The 23,094-nt window shown below is 41.8% G+C and overlaps 1 protein-coding gene across 3 annotated transcripts in view; it reads right to left on the reverse strand.

Moving 5' to 3' along the window:
- RAB3GAP2 (RAB3 GTPase activating non-catalytic protein subunit 2) overlaps positions 1-23,094 on the reverse strand; it is a 191,409-nt gene that overhangs the window by 94,293 nt on the left and 74,022 nt on the right. For all 3 annotated transcript variants that reach the window (XM_033936867.1, XM_033936866.1, XM_033936865.1), the window contains one exon: positions 2,066-2,282. In XM_033936867.1, the coding sequence (XP_033792758.1) occupies positions 2,066-2,282 (217 nt within the window). The remainder of the gene's footprint in view (positions 1-2,065; positions 2,283-23,094) is intronic.

The raw sequence follows: 23,094 nt of genomic DNA on the forward strand, positions 1-23,094 counted from the left end.
TGGGTAAAAGGCCAATGAGCTTCTTTCCCCTTGGGTTTGGCAACAGGAAAGGACTGCTATCTGCACTGACAGCCCTTCTGAAGTCTTTTCTGCAAAAGGACAAGACTACCAAGATCAGAGCTCCCAAGGGCTCTACATCCTTTCACACACAAGTGTGCTGAAAGGGCTTTCAGACCTTAGCATAGGGTGTCACCGTGGAGGACTTCTTAGTTGAGCAACGTGGTAATGACCACATCCAAATAACCCTGGCTTTTAGCCAGGTACTAGTGACCTGGTTTGGCCATCTTGAGAACAGTCTACTGGGCTTGATGGACCATTGGTCTGACCCAGTAAGGCTATTCTTATGTTCTTAAGTAAGCCCAAAACATTCCAGAATCTTGAGGAACTGGACCCTGAGAAAATTACTTGGACCGGGAGCCTGAGGCCTTTGTCCCCCTGGAGACAAGATTAGGACTGCATGCCATGGTCTGCGAGGTCAATCAGGCATCACTAGGACTACCAAACCAGGATGGATCGCAATCCTGTGAATACTTGCATGGGCCAGGGGAAATTTGTTCCACAGCCACGGTTGAACTAGCACATACAATTCTTCACTTCCAAGCTCATATCTGTGTTTGTAAATGCAAGGCGCTTTTTCTTAGACCCATCAGATCCAGCTGCGAAGGGCCCCACTGCCACACTATAGCGCTGAATGCCTGTGAAGACAGTGACCATTCCCCTGGGTTGAGAATCTGCCAACTGAGAAAGCCGGCCTACACATTTTCCACTCCTGCTACGTACACAGCTGAGAGACCCTGCAAGTGAACTTCCGCCCATCGGAAAACAATGGGGCACTTCTGGTGCCCCTTGCCTGTTGACATATGCTACTGCTGTCACATTGTCTGAGAAGACTGGCCGCCTTGCCTTCAAGAGACTTTTCCAGTCCCAGAAGTGCTAGACAAATAGCTCCGAATTCCAGGCAATTTATGGACCACTTCTGCTGAGCCAGAGTCCAATGCTCCTGGACTGGGCATCCGTTGCAATGACCCCCAACCCCATCGTAAAGGCTGTTATCGGTCATTAATATCGCCCAGGAGAATATGCAAAGAGGAATGCCCCTGAAAAGGGAAGTTGTCTGTAGCCACCACTGCAGGCTAATCTTCACTGCAGGTAGCCAATGGAGCAGCTGTTGTAGTGAGGCCATCTGAGGAGACCAGCAAGAGGAAAGAATCTTGGAGAGGTCACGTGTGCTTTAGCCCTAGGAACCGCTTCTATTGTCACCAGATTGGGGACACTGCACTTTCTGTACCATAAAAATATTTAGGCTAGTCTTTGTTCACGTAACTGCATTATTCGGAATATGCTTTAGTTACTCTCCAGTTTCATTCTATAGTTTTTAATTGTTTTGGGAGATCATTATTTCTAATGGGTTCATATGGGTTGGGGGGATGTTTTATTGGGAAGTCTTCTTGCAGGAACTGCCTCTGGGAATTGGGTTTTCATACAAGGGTTGTTAGTTTGTAGATTACTCTGTATGTTCTTTCTGTTTACATCATAGCTCGTACATGCTTGATCTTTGTTGTCGTTAACAGTGTTCTAAGAAGTTAGTATTTTTGTAAAATGGATGACTTAAATCAGCCATTATATGGTCTTTGTAAAATTCCTGTGGTTATCAATTTAAAAACACAGAAAAGTAAACTACAACATAGAATGAATTCAGAGAATTCTTTTTCTATTTTTAATGCTGAGTGTTAAGCATTTGCTTCTTATGGTAGTTAACTTACAATAACACTGGGGAAAAAAAAAAAAAAGACACATAGCAAATGACTATAAATAAAAATGCTTTTAAATGGAAATGAAAGCAGCTTGTACTATAAAGGTACTATGGTGTATGCAATGACGTTCCCAGATTATTAAATTCCTGTAGGTGCTCCTATTACAACAAAAGGAGTACGACCAGTACATTGTACAATATTTTACAGGGTTACTATAAACTACTTTATCAGTGGCTGACTGAGATGAAGGCAGACAGTGAAAGTATCATGAAAGAATCAAATTATCAGAAGTAGTATAAAAATATGCTTACCTACAGTGTTTTCCCACATTAAAGGCTCCTACCCGGGGTCCTTGCTGAGTGCTCCACACCTCCAGAATTCCTCTTCTTGGAGCATAGATGACAAGAAACTGCGCCACACGACATGGACCCTGAGGAGTTCCCAAAGGAGAAAAGGTCACCTTCTCAGTTTCTCGCTCATGAAGGTCCTCTGTCATCTGTATCCAGCCAACCTGTGCATCGCGGTATCCTTGGTGAAGAGCAAATGGAAGCTTTAAATGCACGCTTTAAAGCCAATCCTATCAGACTAGCCAGTCATTTCATCTCAGATATTCACAGTCCATAAAAGCATGAGTACTGAACAATTTAAATATCAGAGCACAAATATTATATAGTTCTTAAATAACCAACTCCAAAGGAAAAATTATATCTTACTTGCTAATTTTATTTCCTTTTTGTCACACTAGACCAGTCTAGACCTTGTGGGATAGATATTCCTAAACTAGAGAATGGAGAGCGAGGAACAAAGAAGTTTTGTATGATTCGTCCCTAAGGGCACTGAAAAATAGGGTTGTCCAGAAAAACCTAAAGTTGGAAAAACTGTGTGAGCTGAAGTTTTTCTCATTAATTTCATTGTGCTTGATCAGAAAATAATTAAAAAATATTTTTAAAGCCCATCCTGGGGTCGCTCAAAGCCACCAATTAGATAAAGCTCATTTTTCTTAAAATTTGCTATTATTTTGCTTAATGGGGCACTCAGCAATGATGCATTGATAAAATGACATTTTATGCAAAAAAATCTAGCAGTATTTTATTAAATCAAACTTAAATATCTGTACTTTATTGTGGAAAAATAATGGAAATTAGGTTTTTACCTTTGATAAAGCACAGTTACTTACCGTAACAGGTGTTATCCAGGGACAGCAGGCAGATATTCTTTACGCATGGGTGACGTCACCGACGGAGCCCACGGTACGGACCTTTTTACTAGAAAGTTCTAGTTGGCCGCACCGCGCGTGCGCGAGTGCCTTCCCGCCCGACGGAGGAGTGTGTGGTCCCCAGTTAGTATAAGCCAGCTAAGAAGCCAACCCGGGGAGGTGGGTGGGACGTAAGAATATCTGCCTGCTGTCCCTGGATAACACCTGTTACGGTAAGTAACTGTGCTTTATCCCAGGACAAGCAGGCAGCATATTCTTTACGCATGGGTGACCTCCAAGCTAACAAAGAGGGAGGAGGGATGGTTGGCCATTAGGAAAACAAATTCTGAAGTACAGATTGGCCGAAGTGCCCATCCCGTCTGGAGAAAGCATCCAGACAGTAGTGAGTAGTGAATGTGTGAACTGAGGACCATAGCTCTTACCCTGTGGGCCGTGACAGCACCGTCCAGTGACAGACCGGCCCGAGCGTAACAGAACGCGATGCAAGCTGCAAACCAGTTGGATAGCGTCCGTTTAGAGACCGGTCGACCCAAACGATTCGGGTCGAAGGTCAGGAAGAGCTGAGGGGACAAGCGGTGAGCCCTTGTACGATCAAGATAGTAAGCCAGGGCACGTTTGCAGTCAAGACTGTGCAATGCCTGTTCTCCGGGATGTGAATGAGGTTTCGGGAAGAAAACAGGCAACACAATGGACTGGTTGAGGTGAAAAGCTGAGACCACCTTTGGAAGGAACTTTGGATGGGTGCGTAGAACCACCTTGTCATGGTGAAAAATAGTGAACGGTGGATCGGCAACCAGTGCATGAAGCTCACTAACCCTCCTGGCAGAGGTGACAGCAATGAGGAAAAGAACCTTCCAAGTCAGAAATTTGAGCGAAGTTGTGGCAAGTGGCTCAAAGGGAGGTTTCATGAGGGCAGACAAAACCACATTCAGGTCCCAGACGACCGGAGGAGGCTTCAGAGGTGGTTTGATGTTGAAGAGGCCCCTCATGAATCGGGAAACCAGAGGGTGACCCTTAAGGGGTTTTCCTAGGACAGGCTCATGAAATGCCGTGATGGCACTGAGATGGACTCTGATTGAGGTAGACTTGAGGCCTGCGTTGGACAGGGAGAGTAAGTAGTCCAGGACAGTTTCCACCGCTAAAGAGGTGGGATTATGATGATGACGGAGGCACCAAGAGGAGAACCTGGTCCACTTCTGATGGTAACATTGGAGGGTGGCCGGTTTCCTGGAGGCGTCCAGAATGAGACGTACAGGCTGAGACAGGTTTCCTGAAGAGGTCAGCCCGAGAGAAACCAAGCTGTCAGGTGGAGCGAAGACAGATTGGGATGTAGTAGAGACTGATGTTGCTGTGTAAGTAGAGTAGGAAACACAGGTAGAGGAATGGGCTCCCTGGAGCTGAGCTGAAGTAGAAGGGAGAACCAGTGTTGACGCGGCCACCGGGGAGCTATGAGGATCATGGTGGCTCCGTCCCTGCGGAGTTTGGATAAAGTCCGCAACATCAGAGGTAGCGGAGGAAAGGCATAGAGGAACCGATCCGTCCAGTCGAGAAGGAATGCATCCGGGGCCAGACGATGAGGAGAGAAGAGTCTGGAGCAGAACTGGGGCAGCTGATGGTTGTGAGGAGCTGCGAATAGGTCCACCTGCGGAGTGCCCCAGCGAGCAAAGATGGAGTGGAGCGTGGGAGGGTCCAAAGTCCACTCGTGAGGTTGAAGGATGCGGCTGAGATTGTCGGCCAGGGAGTTCTGCTCGCCCTGGATGTAGACAGCCTTGAGGAAGAGACTGCGGGCCGTGGCCCAGGTCCAAATGCGAAGAGCCTCCTGGCAAAGGAGGCGAGATCCGGTGCCGCCCTGTTTGTTGATGTAGTACATGGCAACTTGGTTGTCCGTGCACAGGAGCAGAACCTGAGGGCAAAGAAGGTGCTGGAAGGCCTTGAGAGCATAGAACATGGCTCGTAGTTCTAGGAAATTGATGTGATGAAGGCGCTCCTGCGGGGTCCAAAGACCTTGGATGCGAAGGTCCCCCAGGTGAGCTCCCCAAGCATAGGGGGAGGCATCCGTGATGATGATCATGGAATGCGGGGGCAGATGAAAAAGAAGGCCCCTGGAAAGATTTGAGGAGTCCAACCACCATTGTAGAGATCGCTGAAGAGACGATGTCACAGAGATGGGATGAGAAAGAAGATTCGAGGTCTGTGACCACTGGTTGGCCAGAGTCCATTGAGGTGTCCTGAGGTGGAGTCGTGCCAGGGGAAGCACATGCACCGTCGAGGCCATGTGGCCCAGAAGGACCATCATTTGTCTGGCAGAAATGGAGTGATGAAGGAGCACCTGACGACACAGGTGGAGCAGAGTTCGCTGACGATCGGAGGGGAGAAACGCCCTCATTAGGGTGGTGTCGAGAACCGCTCCGATGAACTGAAGTCGCTGTGTGGGAAGCAGATGCGACTTGGGGTAGTTGATCTCGAACCCCAGAAGATGGAGGAGAGAGATGGTATGATGAGTGGCTTGTAGCACAAGTGGAGACGTAGGTGCTTTCACCAACCAATCGTCCAAGTAGGGAAACACCTGGAGGTTGTGAGACCGGAGGAACGCCGCCGCCACAATGAGGCATTTGGTGAACACTCTGGGTGATGAGGCCAGGCCAAAAGGTAGCACTTTGTACTGATAGTGTCGATGGTGCACCTGGAATCGTAGGTAGCGACGTGAGGATGGATTGATTGGGATGTGAGTGTAGGCCTCCTTGAGGTCCAGGGAACATAGCCAGTCGTTCCGAGAGAGATGAGGGTACAGTGTGGCAAGGGAGAGCATTCTGAACTTCTCCTTGACGAGACACTTGTTGAGGTCCCGGAGGTCGAGGATGGGACGTAGGTCTCCTGTCTTTTTTGGAACTAGAAAGTAACGGGAGTAGAATCCCCGGCCCCTTTGATCCAGAGGTACTTCTTCGATGGCATTGAGTAGAAGGAGGGATTGGACCTCCCTCAGGAGGAGGGGGGTTTGAGTTGAAAGAGAAGCAGACTCTACGGGAGGATTGTCTGGTGGAAGAGTCTGGAAGTTGAGAGAGTAGCCGTGGCGGATGATGTTTAGGACCCACTGGTCCGATGTGATGACCTCCCAACGGCTGACGAAGATGCGGAGCCTGCCTCCGATTGGCTGAGGAAGAGGCAATGAGGGTGGAAGACTGGCTAAGCCCTGGAGAGAGGAGTCAAAAGGGCTGAGAAGGTTTGGCAGGAGGAAGAGCCTTGGCCGGTTGGTTAGACTGGGCACGAGCCTGGGCGTGCTGGTGTTGGCGGGCCCGCCTAGGTTGTTGTGGAGGTGGATTGAGCGGCCTAGCGGAGAACCTGCGCTGGTATGAGGTCGGTGGCCTGTAAGGACGAGCAGGTGGAGCCTTTTTCTTAGGTTTAATGAGAGTGTCCCATCTGGTCTCATGGGCAGAGAGTTTTTGCGTGGTGGTGTCCAGGGACTCTCCGAACAATTCATCACCAAGGCATGGGGCGTTGGCTAATCGGTCTTGATGGTTGACGTCCAGATCAGAGACCCTGAGCCAGGCTAGGCGGCGCATGGCCACGGCGATGGCAGATGCACGGGAGGTGAGCTCAAAAGAGTCGTAGATCGAGCGCACCATAAATTTTCTCAATTGAAGCAGGCTGGAGACATGCTGTTGGAAAAGTGGGACTTTATGCTCTGGCATGTACTTTTGCATGGCGGAGAGTTGCATTACCAGATGTTTGAGGTAGAAGGAAAAATGGAACGAGTAGTTGTTCGCCCTGTTGGCAAGCATGGCATTCTGATAGAGTCGCTTGCCAAACTTGTCCATAGTTTTGCCCTCTCTGCCAGGAGGGGTGGAGGCATAGACACTGGAGCCCTGAGTCTTTTTTAAAGTGGACTCCACCAGGAGAGACTCATGAGGGAGTTAGGGTTTATCAAATCCTGGGATTGGTATAACCCTATAGAGGCTGTCTAATTTACGGGGGGCCCCAGGAACAGTCAGCGGGTTCTCCCAATTTTTATAAAAAGTTTCCCGTAAGATATCATGCACGGGCAACTTTAGGAACTCTTTGGGAGGTTGATCAAAATCTAAGGCCTCCAGGAAAGCTTGTGACTTCTTAGAGTCAGATTCCAGTGGCAAAGACAAAGCACCTGACAACTCCCTGAGAAATTTTGAGAAGGAAGATTGTTCAGGTTTAGATGCGGTATCGGGTGCCGAAGGCTCTTCGTCCGACGACGATGCATCCTCCTCGGTACCGGTAGGGGATTGTTCCCATAGGTCCGGGTCTCTGACATCGGTATGTGCGTGTCGAGAGACTGGAGTGGAAGGCTCGGCATGGTGAGTTTTAGACAAAGATTTGCCTGAGCGTACCGAGACGTTACCGGGTGATGTAGACCTGTGTCTGTCTCGGTCCCGGGAAGTACGGTGCCGGTCAGAGTCGTGGGGAGACCGGTGCCCTGCCCGGTCCCGAGGAGGATCGGTCGTCGTCAAGGCCATAGTCTCGGCATGGGAATGGAGATGTGGTGCCGAGAGAATGGGCATGGAGGAGTCCATAGGTACCGATGGCGTGGATACCGGTTGGACGGTGTGGGGCTCGGACCGGTCTGGTACCGAGAGCAGCGGTGCCAAGATAGAGGGTAAGAGCTGCTTAAGTTGCTTGTGGAGTTGTTCCTGCAACTGGTCCTGGAGGATGGCCGCAATGCGGTCGTCCAGGGGAGGCACCGGAACCACTTTTTTCTTCTTTGGTTCCATAGGTGCCGCTCTACACTCCGGCGATGAGGGGGCCGATGACGAGGCACTCACCGAAATCGGAGTGGAGCGTTTTTTGGCTCGGCGTGGAGCCGAAAGGACTGGTGCCGTCCCCGAGGTGGGAGGGCGCTCAAGGGTGGAAGGCTTCTTAGCCGGCTTACCTGGCGCCGGAGGCGCCGATGTCGACTCAGGCGGTGTCGAAGTGGTCGGTGTCGACTTCGACGGTGCCGCAGATGAAGAGGTCGAATCCATAATCGGGCCGGTGCCGAAAAGTAGATTTTGTTGGATTTGACGATTCTTCAAAGTGCGTTTTTTAAGAGTGGCACAGCGGGTGCAGGAGTCCGCCCTATGTTCCGGTCCCAAGCACTGTAAGCACCAGTTGTGTGGGTCAGTGAGGGAGATCGGGCGTGCACACCGCTGGCACTTCTTAAAACCGGGCTGCGGGGGCATGAATGGAAATACGGCCTCCGCAAAATCAAACCCCGAGGCCTGGATCGTGCCAACAGGCCCCGCCGGGGCAGGAACAAAAAATAAAGCAAAAAGAAAGGAAATTTTTTTTTTTTTTTTTTTAATTTGAAAGAAAAAAGCACCCGAAGGTGAAAAAACCGAAAAAAGAACGCGAGCGGGAAGGCAAAAGGAGGATTTCAACGACGTTGAAAAACACACGTCTTCTTCGCTCCGCGGAAACGAAGAAACTGGGGACCACGCACTCCTCCGTCGGGCGGGAAGGCACTCGCGCACGCGCGGTGCGGCCAACTAGAACTTTCTAGTAAAAAGGTCCGTACCGTGGGCTCCGTCGGTGACGTCACCCATGCGTAAAGAATATGCTGCCTGCTTGTCCTGGGATAATCTTCTATTAGTCGCTATAGGATTCCATGCGTTAGGTGTTCAATCCCAGCCCGTAAAATGGGAGTTGCAGAAATCCAACACTTTTCTGAGCACATGCTCCTCCCCCCTTACACTGAGAGCTAGAAACATCTGTAGTTGAGTCCCAAAGCCAAGCAACATACCTGAACAAATCCATGACAAGAAGGGTTCGGGGGAAGATCCCCAGCAACATAAACAATTTCTGAACTGGAGTGCTCTGCAAAACATGAAACAAGTAATAAACAGGCACAAAGGCAATCCAGGAAAAAAAAAAACCAATCCATTGAAGAACAATGTAGTACCAACCTGCTGTGTGCAACAAGCACCCACACAAAACAGTCTTTAGTTAAGCACACTCACAGAAGTGGAAAACTCCCCATATGTTCCGGCAACTTGCTGGAAAGTCATCAAGCCTGCAAGGAGAACAATCAAGACAGAAAGAAGCAGGCTATTCCAGACCGTAGAGTGTACACAGAGGGGGTGGGTTGAATGGAATCCTACAGGGACTAACAGAAAAAAGATTATAGAAGGTAAAAACCTAATCTTCCATTCTGTTACGTCCCTTCTGGATTCCACACACTAGGTGACATACCAAAACAATGGTAGCAGCTAGGCAGGGACAGAAGAGGCATCAAAGCGAGACGCTATATCCACCTGGAACAACCGATGAAAGGTAAGAGAGGACCAAGTAGCTACCCTGCAAATTTCATCTGGATGAATCGTGCGAGATTCTGCCCATGACGCAGCAACACCTCTATCAAGTGGGCCTTAAGATAAACCAGTGACTGCTTGCTGTGGGTGATATAAGTAGTGGAAATGGCCATTCGAATCCATCAAGCGATCGAAGACATGGATGCCAGCCGACCCCAGAAATGTGCAACAGACAGGACAAAAAGGTGGTCAGACAGTCAGAAAACATCAGTCCTTTCCAAACAGTAGAGCAAGACTCTCCTGACATCCAACTTGTGCAAGAACTGATCTGTTCGCTCCGAGCCTGTGGAATGTAATGCAGGCAAACAAACCTCCTGGTCAACAAGAAAGACAGAAACCACCTTCAGCAGAGAGAAAGGCACAGTACGGAGGACAACTCCTATGGCCGTAATAAGGAGAAAGGGTTTTCAGCACAAAAGAACCGGAAGCGCCAAAATATGCCATGCTGAGACAAAGGAGACTAGAAAGACATTGATCATTAGATCCAGAAGAGCGGCATCCTACAGAGGCTCAAAAGGGGAAAGGATGACATAAGGGAGGTCATAAACCTGTCACATCTGGATGAGCAAATAGCGAACCAGAGCCTCTGCATGCTCTGAAGCGTGAAAGGCCTGCTACCTGAACTTTGAGGCAGGCCACTGCCAAACCTTTCTATAGGCCCACCTAAAGGAACGCTAGGACCACCGAAATGGGAGCTCTCTCCGACTCTACCCAGTCCTTAGCACACCATTGTTGGAAAGCCTTCCAGGCTGTGGCAGAAAAAGCCATAGTAAAGGGTTTCTATGAGTGCAAAAGAGTTGAGATAACTACATCTGAAGAACCAGCTCCATCAAGGCTGAGCACTCAAGAGCCATGTGGTAAGACCACAGTACCGTGGGTTCTCCATGGGCACTGGCCCCTGACTAAGAAAGTATCAATGAAGAAGGAACTGAAGTTTCTCGTCCTGCTGAAGATGGATGAGAACCGCCTACCAGGAGCGATGTGGCCAATCCGGAGCTACTAGAATCGCAAAACTGGAAAGTGTTGCTAGCTGACCAGAGGTCATGGGGGGGGAACACATATAGAAGCTCGTGAGCCAGCCAGGGATGAACCAAGTCGTCCAACTCTAGGCTTCCGCGCTGTGTTTGTCAACTGAAAAAAAACCACATGGCCATCAAGTCCATTTTGGCTGACTCCAGCGCAGTATGATCAGATGGAACACCTTCTGCAAGAGGGACCATTTTCCAGGAGCAGACCTGTCAGCTGAGGTTGTCTGCCTGAACCTTGTCAACTCCGGCCACAAAGGCCAAGAGAGACAGGAGATGTGCATCCGCTCAGTGAAACAGAATGCGAGCCACTTCTTGTGCCCACCTGACGACTTACATACATCACCGCCATGGTGGTAACGTAGAATACTCGCATCACTTTTCTTTCTAGATAGGGCTGGAGAGCGAGTAACTCCTGCCCAATCACACAGAACCCCAGATGACCAATCGGCCAATGTTTCTGACGAGCAGCCACTGTCCTGAATAGAGCAGTCCCTGCAGTGAGCGCTCCAACTTGAGAGGCTGATATCCTTCATAAGAGTCATCCACTCTGAAATTCAAAGAAGCCTGCCCTGGTGGAAAGCTTTCCCCTAAAGCCACCAGATCAAACTGCTGCGAGTTGGCTCAGTCCAGGAGAGCAGCGTCTGAAGGGGATGACACTGAAAGAGGAGGGACTCCTGTAAAGAGCATATGTGCACTATGGCCCAGGGTACTGCCTCCAAGGAGTCTGCCAGCGGCAGTAAAAAGGTGGACAGAACCATGCTTAAAAATCTGTGGACAGAAGGGTCAACACCCAAAACCACACTCTCAGGGCGGCCGAGGGGATTAGTCCCACCAAGGATATTAGCCAGATCCAAAATAGAAGCAGCGTCAGGAGACAGAAGAGGCATAATATCTGCATAGCAACTACTGAAATTGAAGTATGCCACAGACAGACTAGCGGCTCCTGAACAGGAAGCTCTGTCACCGGTGCAAAAGGCCAAGACCCAACAAGCCCGCTGGCTGCGTCAAATGAGCAGGGTCTGAAAAATACACCTTCCAGAGAAGCCGAATAAAATCCGGTGAAAAGTCACCCCCCCAAAACCATGGCAGGGCTCTGTTGCAGCCAAAAAGTCCCCAGACTCAGAACGTAGGCATTTTGCACTAGACTTCATTACAGACTCTGAGCAAGACTTTTTCCTGAAGTCACAGACCCAGGCCAGCTCCCCAACCCTAGAGTACCCAGAGGAGGCAAAGTCTGAAGCTCCCGCCCCCCTCCTCAGCGTGCTACAGCACGCATTACACAGATGCTGACCGGTGCCAATCCAATGCAAACAATGTACAAATTCAACAGATTAGGGGCTGGGGAGTTCATCCTAAATAATTTTATATCAAATTGAGGGGTTTTGAGGCAGAAATTAAAGGTTAGAAAAAATGATCATTTTTAAAATCCAAGATAGCTGCCTCCATAAATTCACACCAAAAACGGCAAAAATAAACAAAAAACTAAAATTAAAAATGGTGATATGCGGTCTGGGGGGGTGGGGCACTTGAACCGTACCCTCAAACTATGACAATCAATTTTAAAAACATTGAACAAGCCACCCCTGATGTTCCCATAGTAAATAATGGAGGATTACTCACAGTTCTGTAGTACCAAGCCTGTCAGCAGTTTCACACAGCAGCTGAATGGAGAAAAAGAATTTCTGCCTCAGAAACAGCTCCAAATGGACTAGCTTGAAGATCTTCAGATTGCCAGTCGGCTGGACACCGACTGTGATCTCTGCTCCCACGGATCCTCACCATGCGGTCGGGGCAGGAAAAGTAGCCTGCACCTTGAAACAAGGGGAGTGAGGTATTTCCCTCCAGACACATACAGCCTGCACTTAAAACCCATGCCAAGAACAGCAGGTGAGTGAATTCCCAAGGGAAGAAACCCCGCATCTAAGAAGAATGGCACATAGCAGGCTGGCTCCACAGATTCACCAGAGTTTCTCTGTGAAGCAGCAGGGGACCACCGAAAGGGGTCTCAAGGCGCTGAAGCCATCGAAGAAAATGACTTTAAGTGAAAAGAAGCAGAGCAACTGCAAAGACTTCTGTCCAGATTGCTTGCAGAAATTGAAACTGGATATGTTTCAAGCTCTCAGTCTAAGGGGGAGGAGCATGTGCTCAGAAAAGTGTTGGATTTCTGCAATTCCCGGATTGCAGGACCTAGCGTATGGAATCCGGAAGGGATATAACAGAACTGAAATTGAACATACTTCACTAATAGCTGTGTGAGGACTTGTTGCAAGGAGTTGAACAGCATTGCAGGCTTTATCCTGACTATTTCAAGAAGACATTGAATGCTTGAGTGTTTGGAATGTCATTGGTAGATGACTACAAAGTTGACATGTTTAGCTATTAGTGAAGTATGTTAAATTTCTGTTATTTTCCACAATAAAGTGCAGATTTTGAAGGTTCATTTAATAAAATACTATATAAAATCTTTATCAATTTGTCATTGCTGAGTGTAAAAACATAAAAGTTATATCTGTAATACTATGAAATTTGCTCCATCCATTAAGCAAAAATAGCAAATTTTAGGAAAAAGAGCTTTATGTAATCAGTGGCTTTAGAGTGATCCCAGGATGGATTTTAAAACGTTTTAAAAAATTATTTTCTGATCAAGCATAACCAAATACAGCAGGCAGATTGATAGGCTTAAAAACTATAAATCCCCGGGACGGATGGCATCCATCAGAGGGTAATCAAGGAACTGAAAGGGGCTATAGCTGAACTGCTACAACTAATAGCCAATCTGTTGATCAAATCGGGAAGGATTCCAGAAGACTGGAAAGTGGCAAAAGTCACACCAATCTTCAAGAAAGATTCGAGGGGAGATCCGGGAAACTACAGACCAGTGAGTCTGACCTCGGTACTGGGAAAGATGGTAAGGTGCTGATAAAGGACCACATCATTGACCACCTTGACGGACACAATCTGATGAGGACCAGCCAGCACGGCTTCAGCAAAGGAAGATCTTGCTTGACGAACTTGCTGCACTTCGAGGGAGTAAACAAGGCAGATAGACAAGAGTGACCCGGTCGACATTGTATATCTGGATTTTCAGAAGGCGTTAGGTGAAATACTCGCATGGTGAAATCAAGGGTGAAATACTCACATGGATTAAAAACTGGCTGGCGGATAGGAAACAGAGAATGGGGGTAAATGGACAATACTCGGACTGGAAAAGCATCACGAGTGGAGTGCCGCAGGGTTCGGTGCTTGGACCCGTGCTTTTCAACATATTTATAAACGACTTGAAAATTGGTATGACCAGTGAGGTGATTAAATTTGCAGATGATACGAAGTTATTCAGAGTAGTGAAGACGCAGGAGGATTACGAGACCTGCAACGTGACATAAACACGCTTGAGAAATAGGCCACCACATGGCAAATGAGGTTTAACATGGATAAGTGTAAGGTGATGCATGTCGATAACTAAAATTTTATACATGAATACAGGATGTCCGGTGCAGTACTTGGAAAGACCCCCCAGGAAAGAGACTTGGGAATACTGATCAACAAGTCAATGAAGCAGTCTTCGTAATGCGTGGCGGTAGCAAAAAGGGTGAACAGAATGCTAGGAATAATTGAGAAGGTTATCATGCCGCTGTACTGGGCTATCGTATGCCCTCACCTAGAATACTGCGTCCAGTACTGGTCACCGTACATGAAGGAGGACACAGTACCACTCTAAAGGGTCCAGAGAAGAGCAACTAAAATGGTTAAAGGGCTGGAGGAGTGCCGTACAGTGAGAGATTAGAGAAACTGGGCCTCTTCTTCCTTGAAAAGAGGAGACTGAGAGGGGACATGAGTACAACATTCAAGATAATGAAGGGAATAGACTTAGTAGATAAAGACAGGTTGTTCACCCTCTCCAAGTTAGAGAGAATGAGAGGGCACTCTCTAAAGTTAAAAGGGGATAGATTCCGTAAGGAAGTTCTTTTTCACCCAGAGAGTGGTGGAAAACTGGAACACTCTTCCAGAGGCTGTTATAGGAGAAAACACCCTCGAGGGATTCAAGACAAAGTTAGACAAGTTCCTGCTGAACCAGAACGTATGCAGGTAAGGCTAGTCTCAGTTAGGGCACTGGTCTTTGACCTAAGGGCTGCCGCGGGAGCAGACTGCTGGGCACGATGGACCACTGGTCTGACTCAGCAGCGGCAATTCTTATGTTCTTATGTGTCAAAATGGAATCCAGAAAAGGGTTTTCACTGCAGGTAAACTAAAGCCATTTGATATGCCTGTTAGTGAAGTTGAGAAAAGGTGGGGGAAAGACAGTTAATCAAGCAATCTGGTATCTCTTCATTTGCTTCAGGATGACAGGAACTAAATGTAGATGGCATGTTGCAAGTCAGACATTATATTTTTTAGTGACAGATGATCTGCCCTGCAATTGCAAAAGGAAGCAAGTCCCTATTTTTACTGAAGAACTTGTCTCCTTTTTCCATTGCAGGGCAGCAAGAAAGTTGTGTCTTTACATTTACCAACAGTATTTGGGGGGGAGGGGGAGAGAGAGCAGGGTATGAACTAAATTTTCAAAAGTACACTCTTATTTTTGTTTTCAGAAAGAGTATCTCTACAAGTTAGTAAGTACAAATGGATACTAGACCTGAAATAATTTTCAAAATACATGCTCAGTTGGGGCGTGGCTTAGCGCGAGCACGGATGGAGGTGTGATCCTGAAGCTCCTCACCAACCAGGCAACGAAATAAAGAAAAAATCATTTTCCTTCAAACAATTTTATAAAAAATATATAAATGGAAAGCTGAATAAAAGCTACAAAACAAAATCCTAAATTGCGATATTTGAAGAAGGATATGTGCAGACAGGAGACGGAAAAGCGGAGTGCTGTTTGAGCTGACGGTTAAAAAAAAAAAATTGAATACAGCGCTGAGGTATATATTCATATATATTCATATTCTGACCAAATATAAAATTTGATAGAAATCGGGAAAGCAGTCTGTATCTACGGAGGTTTTAGAGTAGCTTGAAAGCAGAGAGAGACTGAGAGACGAACGTGAACTGAAATTGAAAAAAAGCTGACAGGAGTTGGTAAGCAGAGAGCGTTCACTGTCGGCGATTTCAAAAGACTATAAGATATATGTTTGAATGAGAAGATGTAAAGAATGGATATGTTTCTGACAAAATATAATTAAAGTAAAAAAGCTGAATTGATATATTTGAAACGTGATTTGTGCTGATTAGAATTGGGAAGGCATATAACCGTTTGTGCTGGCGGTTTACTGATGTTTGAATGCTGAAACCGCGAGATAGATGTGATTGAACAGTTTGGCAAAATAGAAAAAAAGAGGAGAAAAGTATTTACTCTGAACAAATATTTACTGAAACAAAAAAAAAGAGGAAGCTGTGAAAAGTCAAGAAAGCTGAGAACTGTCTGTATTTCAACTAATTCGGGAGACTTTGGAACAGTACTGATGCTGATGGATGTGAAAGATCAGAAAATCAGATAGTGATCCGTTCAAAAAATAGCCAAAAAAAAATATATAACCTGAATTGTGGCAATTGAAGTGAGATAGGTGCAGACAAGAAACGGGAAGAAAACCATTTGTGATTTTGACGGTTTCATTGAACTTGAGTGCAGTATTGAAACCGCGAAATATAAGTGAAAGATCAGATTGATTGGAAAAATTGTGAAAAGGAATTGGTGTTCTGACCAGCTATATTGAAAAAAAAGATTATTCTTTGATAAAAAAGGGGACTTGCATTTTTTCACAGAAATTGGGTGCTGAAGCACTGAAGACAAATAAACACTGAACATCACTTTCCTCTGACAAAGCTGCGATTGGGCTTGTGAGAGAGGAGACAGAGAAAAGGTTCAACTGAATTTTAAAAAAAAAAAACTGAAACAGCAAGACACTGAAGAATTTGAGAGACGCTGAGAAAAAAAAAAAAAAGAAGAAAATTGCCTAAAGTTGGTCAAAATAGGAAAAATACTCTAAAAAAAAAAAAAAAAAAAAAATTACTCTCCTTAATCAGAGCTGCGATTGGGCTTGTAAGAGGAGGGAAAAAAAAAAATAAAAAAGAGTTCCCCTAAGAGATTAAAAACATAAGAATACCAAATATAAAAGATTTAAATACAAGAAACAATAATAACCAAGAAAAAGAGAACAATAACATGGCAAGTACAAGACAAAACAAAAATGAGGCTGGTACATCTGCAAAAAGACAGAAACAAGATCAAATAACACCTAGCAAGATACCACTTCCTATTGATGAACCAGACATATTAAGCAAAACTGAAGTCATGGAAGAATTAAAACAAATCAAACAAATGCTTAAAGAAACTATAAATAATATGTCTGAAATGAAAGAAGAAATTTTAAATATACATAGACAAATGGAAGTCAATAATAAAAAAACAGCTGAATTAGAATCAAAAATGGAAGCAATAGAATGCGAATCAAAAAGATGTAAAAACGACAGCCTGGAATTAAATAAATTAAAAGATCAACTGGAGGATTACGAGAATAGAGGAAGAAGAAAGAACATCAAACTATTTGGAATTCAAGAAAACTTAGAGGGAAAAAATACCATCCTTTTCCTTGAAAATTTAATTCCAAAAATTCTACAATTAGACTTGAAACAACCAATTGAAATTGAAAGGGCGCACAGAATTCCAACTAAAAATTTAGAAAATAAAAACAGACCAAGACCAATCATTTTCAAAATGTTGAGATACCAACAAGCACTAGAGATACTAAATGCTGCAAAAAAAGATAAAAACTTGAATTATAAAGGATCAAGATTATGGTTTCTACCAGACTTCGCCAAAAACACAGCAAGTAAAAGGAAAAAACTACTAGATATGAGACCTCTACTTAAAGAAAAAGGATTTAAATATGGTCTATACTACCCTGCGAAAATGAGAGTGTCATCCGGAGACAAATCCTTATACTTTGAGGATCCCGAAAAACTAAAAGAATTTCTCTCTAAACCAGAACCTATGATATATTAACAAAATATATTAAGATGGTTCTGAAAACTCTATGAAAAATTAGAAAATATATCACATCGAAATATTTGAAGAAATGGAGGAAAACAATACAAAGAAAAGACAATAACAATTAAATGAAAGAAAGAACAGAATATAAGAAAATTATTAAATAATACACTGCATATATGTTTAAAATAATTATATGTTGAAATCGTAATACTAAGGAAATACAAATTAACATATTATTAAATGGAAAATGATACATTAATAAAATGTTATGAAAAATGATTAAATAAATATAAAAGATCAATATAGATAGATAGAAGGGAAACTTGTTTAAAAAATTGAATATTGATTGCCTGGAATGGGGAGAATGTTGGGATTACAATTCCAATGTGTATCCTTAAGCAGCCAATGTATTGGGTGGGAAAGGGAGGGATAAGAAAAATATTTATTAGAATAATTAAGGGAGATACATTAGGGTTAAATATGTGTGTCATGAAGAAAATTTTTTGGTTATTAAATATGAAAGAGGAGAGGAAGAATAAGATAATGAAAAGTATAAAAATATATAATGTCTTTTAAAATATATTCTATCAATGTCAATGGCCTGAATCACGTAATTAAAAGGAAAAAAATATTAACATTTTTAAAAAAACAAAATGCAGATATTTATTGTCTGCAAGAGACCCATCTCAATATGAAGGAATCACAGAAATTATCAGGTGGATGGATAAAAGAATGTTTTTTTGCTCCAGCAGTGGGTAAAAAAGCAGGGGTTGCAATCCTTATAAATAAAAAATGTATGGCCAATATAAAAGTAAAAAATTCAGATCCACATGGAAGATGGATACACATTGATATAGGTATGGGAAATGATACCCTGACGTTATTTAATATATATGCCCCTAATTCGAATCAATCAGAATTTTTCAAAAAACTACAAAATATGTTATTACCACTGGCTGCCTCTAATTTAGTGGTGGCTGGAGACTTTAATGCTGTAATGGATCCATTATTGGATAAAAAACCAGGTAAAAATATTAAATCTTTAGGTCTAGATAATTTAGTTCGATCATGTGATTTGAAAGATATATGGCGTATTCTTCATTTTAATGATCAGGAGTATTCATTTTGTTCACAGGTTCATAAATCATTTTCAAGAATAGATTATATTTTTGTTTCAACAAATAAAGTGCAACAAGTGATTAAAGCCTCCATTGATCCTATTATCATTTCGGATCATGCGGGAATATGGATAGAATTACAATTAGATCAATTAGAAAATAATAGACCTCTTTGGAGATTTGATAATGCATTGCTTGTGGATGACAAATTTTTGGAAAATTTTAAAACACAAATTAATGAATTTTTTCAAATAAATTTAGTGGAAGATACATCTATAGAGAATGTATGGGATGCATTTAAAGCAACTATGAGGGGTAATATCATATCATATTCAGCTTTTATTAGGAAACAAATTAAAAAACAATATATAGAATTAGAAAAAGAAATAAAAATATTAGAAGCTAAATTGATAAGTAAATGGGAATATGAAGTTTTGCAATCTCTTTTGAAAGTAAAAGGTAAATATAATGAATTAACTTCAAAAATGATAAGAAAAGATTTGTTTTCCAAACAAACGGTGTATTATGGAAATTCTAATAAAGCAGGAAAATTATTAGCAAATTATCTTAAGGCAAAAAAAAGGAGAATTAATATTAATGGAATAAAAGATGATAATGATATAATAACAAATCAAACAAATATAATATTAAAACAATTTTTAAATTTTTATAAGGATCTATATTCTTCCGAACCTTACTTGGAGAAACAAAAAGATGGAAAAAAATTTTTAGATTTAATAAATGGACCTAAGATTCCTGATCATATAAAACGAAGTTTAGAAGAACCTATATCATTAAAAGAATTAGAGACAGCATTGAGATCTCTTAGAGTTGGATCCACTCCAGGTGGTGATGGTTACACAGTAGAATTTTATAAAACATTTCAAAATATCCTCTCCCCACATTTATTAAAATTATATCAGACACAACTTATAAAAGGTAATATAAAAGGTACTATGGCTGAATCAATAATAATTGTTTTGCCTAAGCCAAATAAAGATCCTACTTTGGTTTCGAACTACAGGCCTATATCTTTGATAAACGTTGATAATAAACTTTTGGCGAAAATTTTGGCTTTGAGATTAGCTAAAGCTCTCCCACATATTATAGATATGCATCAAACGGGTTTCGTTGCTAAAAGACATTCCTCCAATAACTCTAGACTATTATTTCACATGCTAAACTTATCAAAAAAAATTGATGAACCGGCATTTACAGTTTCACTAGATGCTGAGAAAGCATTTGATAGGGTAGAATGGAATTTTATGTATCAGGCTTTAGAATGGTTTGGTATAGGTTCTGGATTTATACAAATGGTAAAAACATTGTATAGCTTCCCGATTGCAAGATTAAATATTAATAATAAGATATCTGATGGTTTTCAATTGCAGAGGGGAGTTAGACAAGGTTGTCCTTTGTCTCCTTTGTTATTTGATGTTGTATTAGAACCCTTATTGTTAGCAATACAGCAAACGAGGGAGATACAAGGAATTCCATATTCAGATATGGAATATAAAATTTCGGCTTATGCTGATGATATTTTGCTTTATTTGAGAAATCCAGAGTCTACCTTATCTTCTTTATTGGAATTAATTGATAAGTTTGGCAAATTTTCAGGTTATAAAATTAATTGGAATAAATCTGAAATTATACCCTTGAATGTTTACTGTGTAAAAGGATTATTTGATACTTTTCCATTCATATGGAAAGAAGAAGGATTTAAATATCTAGGCATTCAAGTTAAAAAAACAATTGAAGATACTGTAAAAGAAAATGAAAAATATGTATTAAAAAAAGTAACGGAGTTATGTGAACAATGGAACCCATTGCACATATCTTGGTGGGGCAGAGTTCAAACTATTAAAATGATGATGTTGCCTGTGGTTTGCTACCAAATGAGTATGATACCTATTTATTTTCAGGGGTCCTTTTATAAGAAGCTTAATAGAATTTTAACAAAATTTCTTTGGCTTGGTAAAACACCAAGAATAGCTTTAGTAACCTTACAAAAATCAATTAAGGAGGGAGGGGTAAATTTTCCAAATTTCTATAGGTACCATCAAGCCTATATTCTACGTCAGGGTATGTATTGGATCCTCCCAGAACTTATAGATAATGCACCAGATTGGTTATATTTGGAATGGCGCCTTATGTTTCCCCTAAATTTAGTTCATTTACCAAGTATTAATATACCTAAAAGATACAGAGAAAATAACATAATAATGGATACTTGGAAAACATTGAGATTTATTGATAAATTAACACTCATCCCAATATATAAATCAACTAATCAATCCATATGGATAAACTCCAAGATCAAAATTGGCGGAGCTCAAATCCTTTGGAAGAACTGGATTATTGCAGGAATTAGATCTCTAGATGATATTATTTCAGAAGGTAAACTGCTGGATTTTTCACAATTGCAACATAGATTTGGTCTTAATAAAACACAAAGTTTTAAATGGTTGCAATTGAGGCAGGCCATTCAGGTTGGGTTCCCTGAATGGAAATCATTAAACAATCAATATAGTTTAAAGTTCTTATGCTTTAAAGCAGACTTCCTAGGACATCAAGCCGCATTGTGGTATAAATTAATATCTGAATATTTGAATAAAAAACCAAAAAATGGTCTAAGAGACATTTGGAGCATTGAGATTGGACATCAAATTAATGCATCTCAATGGCCACTAATTTGGTCTTGGAGAATGGGATGTACAGTGTCAGCATCTATGAGACAAACATGGTTCTTTTTATTACATAGAGCTTTTTGGACCCCTACTCGTTTACAAAAACTAGATAGTTCTAAGTCTAATAGATGTTGGCACTGTAATCTAGAACCAGGGACATTAGATCATTTATTATATTACTGTCCTTATATTAAAATATTTTGGAATTCAATTTGGCCACAAATTAATAAATTAATGGAAAATCATATTGCAATATCATATGATACAATTTTATTTGGAACAATGATGAGAAAAAAAAGTCAAATTTCACCAGAAAACAATAAACTTTTATTAATTATGACAGGGGTTGCCATTCAACATATAACTAACAATTGGAAAAATTACAACAACCTAAACTACACATTTTGGTGGAATACAATATGCCATGTTTTTAAAATGGAAAGAACAATATCAATACAAAAGGGGACATATGATAAATTTATAAAAATATGGGGGCCATTGACAAAATACTGTAATGATTAAATAATAGAATACTTTTTCTTCCTTTCTTCTTTTAGAGATTTTCTTATGACACACATATAGGGGGGGTAAGGAAAACAATTTATATATAGTATATTATAATATATTATACAAAATGTAACAAATGATTAAGGGATAATAGAAGGGTGGGGGGAGGGAAAATGAATAAAATTTATCCAAAATATATTATATTAGATATAAATATGTTTATTGAACAATTGTATTCCAATATGTTATATACTTTTATAAAATTTGAAAATATTATATTAAAATGGTGAAGGGGTGGGGGGAGGGTGAAGGGGAAAATCAAATTCAGACATACATTGTGTTAGATATAAAAGTGATACCATGCATGTATCAAATGTATTTTATTATTGTTTACACTTTTTGTGAAATTTGAAAATAAAAATATAATGGAAAAAAAAAAAAAAAATACATGCTCAGTTTTAATTTGAAAACGGAGTCCATAGAGTGAAAAGTTTGCATGTGTGGGTAGTTATAAAAGCTACCCCCAAATAAACCAGCATAAAATAGGCCACATCTCATAAAATAACCAGACACCACAAAAAAGCTGATTAAAAAAAGAGAAAGATGTTTCTCTATCTTGTAGATGTGTTTTACTATAAAAGTGGTGTGGAGAGAGAGGGAAGTGGACTGGACTGTGTGTCACTAGCAATGGCATTTACGCTCATGTCTATGCACAAAGTGGAATGCTATACATAACCGATGCTCTATATTTTGCCTTGATAATATGAAATTCAAGAGCAAGGAATCAACACCACAGCTCAAAATGATGTTAACAAATATGGCTCAAGTCAGAGAGACAAATTTAAACTGAACAAGGCACAAAAAGGAGTTAAAAGACTCAAATTTGAAACATGTGAGCTGTAGAACTGCCAAGGTTTCAACTGTAGCCCTATTCACACTTCCACTGTATATATATATATATATATATATATATATATATATATATATATATATATATATATATATATAAATAACTCTTTAAATCCATAATTCAATTATTTAAAAATAAAATAAATGAAGTACACTTTATATGCATCCAGAAAAGGCTGGATGTTTTGGTTACAACCTTTATGGAGTTTCCCTAGAAATTTTAATTATTAATGGAAAACAAGATATGTAGGGAAATATAGTTGTATAGGAAAGTGGAATAGGAGAAAAACACTGGAAAGGCCAGCTGACCTAGGGAATGAAGCTATAATTATAGATATATAGCAAAAAATTATATCAATAATCCTGCCATGAACCTTATTCTCCATACAGTGCATCGTGTTTTCAAAGCTGTCTTATCTGCATATAGCCACTGTTTCTACCTAAGCTGTCCAATGATTTATTTTTTTTTAAGAAGTCGCTCCACTTCTACATAGCTGGTTTTAAAAAAAGGTCTGGACAAGTTCCTTGAGACAAAGTCTGCTATGGAGACAGACATGGGGGAAGCCAATACTT

The sequence above is a fragment of the Geotrypetes seraphini genome, chromosome 3 (assembly GCF_902459505.1).
Source record: "Geotrypetes seraphini chromosome 3, aGeoSer1.1, whole genome shotgun sequence".
Lineage (NCBI taxonomy): Eukaryota > Metazoa > Chordata > Amphibia > Gymnophiona > Dermophiidae > Geotrypetes > Geotrypetes seraphini.